Below are 6,275 nucleotides of genomic sequence, written 5' to 3'. Positions count from 1 at the left end.
CAGGCAAGGGGACAGGTCCAAGTGGCAGGTGAGCACGCAGTCCCTGGGGAGAGGCAGACTTCAGGAGACGCTCAGGCAGCTTTTCCCTGTGGAGGAATCCCTGGGAGCCACCTCGCAGTTGCATGGTGAGGCGCCATCGACCTTGCTGTCCCTCACATGCTGGGCAGCCGGGGCCGGGGGGGGAGGGGAGGGCACAGCCTCTGCTGCTCTACCCAGGGGAGGACAGGGCCTGCCGGACGCCCACAGTGGAGACCGGCCAGAGAAGCCAGGGAGGGTCCTGGGGGCTCCATCTGGTCCCTGGCGAGGAGTGAGTACCGAGGGGCCTGGGCGGCTTTGACCTGAAGCACCTCAGAGGTGCTGCTCTCTCGTGCCCTAAACCCGGGGCACCCTTGCTCACCCTGCGAAGAGGCCGTCTGTACCTCCTGCCCCCGGCACCTCACACAGGGGCTGTGGGGTCTCTGGGGGAGGGGGTGGGCCTGCCCCTGGCACCCTGTACAGTAGGGTCACCTGCCTCCTGTCCCCACCCATAACGTGTATCCCTCACAGTCACCGTCATGTCCTAAAAACAGAAGAACGCGATGAGAGTGTGCAGCTCCAGCGTGATACACAGCTGGGGGCCGTGGCCTCCACTCGCGCAGCTCATTAAAATGCTGCTTCTCAGTTTTTAAAATCTCTATGGTAACAAATTTTCTCAGCTCAGACAAAACCTGGAAGAATAAATTACATTTAACATTAATCTCTCTCCTGGCAAAGTAACAATGGATTTTCTGTAGCTCGAGGACAGCCCATTCCAGTCCTGATGGACGGGGACATCGACGCCGGTCCACGGCACCGTCTGGTGGTCAGAGAAGTGGGCCCCCGAGCGCTTCATTCTTCATCTCCCAGAAGACACGTGGCGGTGGCCCAGCCAGACGTTCCATGGGCTCAGCCACGCCTCCCGGTGAGCCCAGGCACCGACAGGTACATAGCAGGGCTACTGTGGGCGACACGACCGCGGGGTTGAGCCGTGAGCTACTCGGCACGTGGCAGATGGCGTGATCGGATCACCCTGTCACCAGCGACTGGGCCCTGCGATGGGCCAGGCTCCAAGCAGACACTAACCAGGGACGGATGGCCTGTCCTCAGGAATGACATCCCACCATGGGGACAGGAGTGATATCAGGTGAATTAGTTAACTACAAATTGCGCAGGCGTGGGACACAGGGAAGCTGGGGACGAGGACCGACGCAGAGGACAGGAGTGACCTGGGGGATGGCAGACAGGACAGGAGACAGACCTTGGAGGTGACATTGCAGTCGGCCCTGGGGGCTTGGGCAGGGCCGAGAGGAGCCCAGCAATCTCCAGGCTGCAGGCGCGGGGTTCCCAGGGTCACGTGAGGCCACTCCTCACTTCTTCAGTCCCGACAAGAGGCCCCTCCTCCCTGGTCCGCCCTGGAGAGGCGAGCCCCTCCTGGGGAAAGCTGCCACCTGCTAGCCTCCTGCGGGCCAGGCCCACTGCATCGACAGGGTCAGAGGGCTCACACACTGAACTGGCCCAGCAGGACAGCAGGGGCAGGAGGAGGTGGGCAGGCCTCTGACTCAGGTAGACACCAGGGGGCAGCTTGCCCACTCGCCAGGGGAGCCCCACATCCTACATACGGGGTGCAGAGGGGCAGGCTCGCCTACTCACCAGGGGAGCCCCACATCCTATGTACGGGGTGCAGAGGGGCAGGCCCACCCACTCGCCAGGGGAACCCCACATCCTACGTACGGGGTACAGAGGCCACTCGCTGGGGGAGCCCCACATCCTACGTACAGGGTGCAGAGGGGCAGGCCCACCCACTCGCCGGGGGAGCCCCACATCTCCCAGGAGGAGACAGCCGTGTGCCCTGTCCCTCCCACTGCTCGGCCCCTGTGATCTGCCCATGCAGCAGCTCTCTAGGCTGTGCTGAGCGTGGCTGTTGCCCAGGGTGCCTGCCTGGCCTGTTCTATAGTCTCCCACAGGGTGGGGGGCAGGGGGGGCAGTGAGGGGCAACAGGTCATTCTGCCGGACGGAGGCTGCTCTGGAACCTCAGCCCCTCTGTGGAGGGAAGGCTGGAGTAAGGACAGAGCTGGTGAGGGGGCTGGCTCGGTGTCCAGACCCATGGCTCCGTACAGCCCCTACCTCGGGCCCTAGGCACAGAGGGTGTCCTGGAGACCTTGTGAGGAAAGGGGTGTTGACAGAGGGATTCCCCAGGCAGGGCCAGGTGGACAGAGGACCCACCCTGGCAACAAGAGCAGAGGAGAAGCTGGGTACTCATTGGAGGGAGAGGGACTCAGGGAGGGCTGCCTTGTCTGGTCATCCTCAGAAAGACAGCGCAAGCCAGGCGCTACTTCAGTGATCATAGGACCCCTGGGCAGACGTGGACAACCAGGAGAGGCAGACAGCCTTAGGGGGAAGATTTGCCTGCCACATGCACAAGGCCACCGTCACCCCAACACCCTGCCAAGGTCCCCAGGGCTGGGGGTCCCACTGCGGCCAGGACTGCGCAGGCAGGCTCCACCCAGCCCGCTGGCTGACCACCGAGGTCACAGTCCTGGGCTGTGCTCTGACCCTTGTAGCTGGCTGACCTGGCTCAGGACCAGCCAGCAGCAATTGTCAGGAAGATCCAGAGTCCCTGGTCTGACACCTCTCGGGACCCCGGTCACCAGGTCTAAGCAAGATGAGAGGAAGCCCGAGGCTGGAGGGGTGCTGGCCTCTGCCACGCGCAGTGCAGGTGTAAACGCCCGGCCTTGGCCTGCTCGGAGAGGGTGGTGACAGCCCCTCAGAGGGTGCGGACCTCCCGGCCTGGTCCCAGGCAAGAGGGGACCAGAACTTGTTTCAGGTTGCCCATGGCCCTGGTGGTGTGCGTGGGCCTTGGGGAAAGGGACAGTGGAGCCACGTGGTGGAGGGTCGAGACTCACTCCTATCCAGCCTAGGCTGGAGGAAGGGGTCCAGGGCCGGACAGAGGCCGTCAACGCCTGCTCAGCTTAGGTAGGGGCACGCCACCACAGCCTGGATCCCCTGTCTGCAGCCACTTTGAGTCTGGGAGGTCCCCCTCAGGGAGGATTCCGGGAACTTCCTGGTCATGAAAACAAGTCACCTGGATGTGGGCTTCCTTCGCGCTCAGAGATGTTGACAGATACGTCCATGCCCAGCCCAGGCCATGTGGCCGCCTCTGGCTATGGCTGACCGGACGCGCTGTCCCTTCCTCTTCAGCCACCGAGCAGGCACGGGCAGCTAAAACTCAGCAGATATGCCACTCCCGGGAGACGGCTCTTGACAGACGCCTCCCCCAGCTCTTAGACAGGCCTGCCCAACACGGCCAGCATTTGACCCTGCAGATCCCAGAGGAGCGGCCGTCCGCGGGGCTTGACCTGCACACCCAGTGGTGTGCAGCGGAAACCCGGAATGAGCCTGCTCTGCCGCCCCACAGGAGCTAAGGCAGCCGAGCAGAAGGCGACCCAGCAGAAAGGACGGCGGGCCCCTTGGGTGTGAGGTGAGCACTGTCACGTCACAGGGGTCTCTGACTTTGGACCTGCAGAGGGGCTCTGGGGGCCAGGTATTGGATCCCTCAGAGCCGGCTGCACAGTTCAAGTCCCAGACCCGGCAGCTTGAAAATCACATTGGGTACATGTGCAGGTGTACTGAAACTCCTGAAAAGGGCGTGAAGGAGAAGGGACTGTGGCGTGGCCATCCCCCGAGAGATGGTTTCTCTCTCCCCTCTCTCTGCTGGGTGCGTGTGCCCTGTAGAAGAAACATTTTTTTAAAATGAAGAAGAGGCCCAGCAGCCCGAGGTAAGCACCGCCACATCGCGGGGTGAGCTCTCGGGACCTGAAGGGGCCCCGCAGTCACTCGCTGTTCAAGGGTGCCCAAGCAATCTCCAGTTTCTCTTGCCACTAATGAGACCACGTTCCACACGGACCCACCCTGCCATGGGAGGGCCTGCAGGAGCGACCCGAACCCTCTGAGGGTCCATTAAGCCACTGATTTGAGAGCTTAGAAGAAACGTGAGCTTAAAAACAATCCCTTCCAGACGGCCCGGGAGTCCTCGGTTCCCGATAACCACTCCTGAGGTCTGTGACAGTGCGTGTCGCAAGTCGGGGAGAGGGTCTAGTCACGGACCCCAGCACACTGCTGTGCAGGCCCTGGACCAGAGGACAGGGAGAAGACACTGCATGAAGACAAGCTGAAGGCTGCCTCCGCTGGGCCGCCAGGGCCTCCTCGGAGGGGACCTCACCGCCGGCACACTGAGGCTGAGCATCAGCAGGGTCTCAGCAGCCAGCGCCTCATGCCTTCTCTGCCCCGGCCCCCACCTGTCTACACCAGGGCCCCGAAGCGGGCGACCCTGGCACAGATGCCAGCGAGCATTCAACGGGAGGGTCCAAAACCGCTTCAGCAGCAGTGTGAGGAAAGGGAAAGCTCCGCGGGTCCTTGGCAGGAAAGTTCTCGTCTCCAGCTGTGAGAGCACCGTGCTGTGACCTCTGACCCAGGATGACTGACACCCAAAGCTGGGCCTGCTCTGGTTTGGGTGATGGTTTGTCCCCCCAGGTTTGTGTTCTGGAAGTTTGGTCCCTGGCCTTATGGCATGAGAAGCTGGTGACAGCTGCAGGAGGGGAGGCCCTGCAGGCGGTGCTGGGTGACAAGACACCACTCTCATCAATGGAGCAGCTTCTTGCTAGAGGGAAGGGCTGGCCCTGCTGCAGGACGTTGCTTCAGAGGAAGTGCTGCCCACAGCAGCCTCTGAAGTGGCCCGCCAACCTTCCTGGTCCTGCGGCCAAGTAGCGACCCAGCGCCAGGCAGGCCCATGCTCTCTGGCCTTCCAGCCCACAGGGCCACCGCCAGAGAGACACCCACCCTTCACACACCCCCAGGTCAGGCACTTCTGGTTAGCAACACGAAAACGACCAGGACCGGGCTCTCTGCGGGGCTGTGGGCCACGAGGGGCCCCGGGCTGCCACACGCAATCTCCACACGCTCCAAGGCGTGACAGGTGCCTTTCAGGTATCCCGTCCCTCCAAAATGACATTCTTGCAAGAACTGGCCCAACCTCGCCCTCGGAGACAAAGTCTTAAAAGTCAGGATGGATTTCAAGGAAGGCTGAGAAAATCGTTGGGAGAAGCCCATAGGGTGAAGGGTCAGAGGAAGCCAAAACACAGCCAATAAAAGACGAGGTCCTTCGGGGACACGGGGACAGGATTAGCAGGACCGCTTGTTAAAAGGCTTCAGGCCCTGTCACCGTCAGGGTCACATCCAGGCCACCGTTGAGAGGATGCACCATCTTCTCAGCATGGCAGGGAGCTGCTGCCCTGCCACGTCCCCACATTCCAGTCCCTTATCTGAGTCAGGGGAGCTCACCTTGGGCCAGGTCACCACACCCCCCCACGGCAGGGGAGCCCATCCACACTGCTTGATTTCTGCAGAGAAGCCTAGAGGGTTTAATTAAGCCAGGACTGGAGTGACTCGTCCTGCCCCGTGGCTGGGTGACAGGGACAACCTGGATGCTGTCTCAGCTAGCCTTATTTCCTGCTCTGGACGTGTAATTAGAAGCAGGGACCTGGGGCTTGGCAATTGATTCTCATTAAAAGCCTCGCTCCGCTTGCTGGGAGCATGGTGTTTGATCCACCTGTCTCTGAATGTCACTGCTGCCATTAAGCGTCAGCCTGGGAGCACTTCCTTTCCTGTGACCCTGAGGTTTCTCGGAATCTCATCCCTGGCTACTCCTATACACCTGGAGCCCTCCCTGCTGGGAGACCCAAGGGCACGGTGAAGCTCGAGCCCCCCTCTGGTGGCAGATGGTGACAGCAGCCGGGGTTGTTTTCACCTTCATGAAATCCGACAGAACTCAGGAAACCACACTAGTTTCTACACGAAACACCCTGGCACTGCCCTCCAGCTGGACACTGGACCATCGGCATGAACCACCCCGGGCAGACACATGCGTCCCTCACCTGGGTACAGCTGCTTGGTGGGCGCGCTGAGCTGTGCGTCCTTGGAGACTCTGTAAGCGACATCAGGACCTTTGGAGGACCGCCGCGTGGCACAGAAACCTGTGGTCTTGGATATTCCGTCGGGCAGGCTGTGAAAGTCTAGAACCTTCAGGAGATCTGCCGGCTGAGCTGAAATGACAGAGACAGCAAGGATGAGCCTCAGAACAGAAAGGGGTACCCCGCCCGGACCCGAGAGAACCAGCCCCGCCCTGCCCCCTGCACCCCGCCCACACCTGGAGAGAGCCAGCCCCACCCTACCCCCCAGCCCCCGACCCACACCCCGAGAGA

The 6,275-nt window shown here is 61.7% G+C and overlaps 1 protein-coding gene across 1 annotated transcript in view; it reads right to left on the bottom strand.

Annotated features, from left to right (window-relative positions):
* The window catches only part of COL5A1 (collagen type V alpha 1 chain), a 184,251-nt gene that overhangs the window by 131,405 nt on the left and 46,571 nt on the right, over positions 1-6,275 (bottom strand). Inside the window, exon 5 of the mRNA XM_006165267.2 lies at positions 5,949-6,116. Within this exon, the coding sequence (XP_006165329.1) occupies positions 5,949-6,116 (168 nt within the window). The remainder of the gene's footprint in view (positions 1-5,948; positions 6,117-6,275) is intronic.

Source organism: Tupaia chinensis, unplaced genomic scaffold (assembly GCF_000334495.1).
Source record: "Tupaia chinensis unplaced genomic scaffold, TupChi_1.0 Scaffold143845_1, whole genome shotgun sequence".
NCBI classification, from domain to species: Eukaryota; Metazoa; Chordata; class Mammalia; order Scandentia; family Tupaiidae; genus Tupaia; species Tupaia belangeri.
Note: the sequence above shows the minus strand (reverse complement) of the source record. Positions and strands in the feature narration are given on the sequence as shown.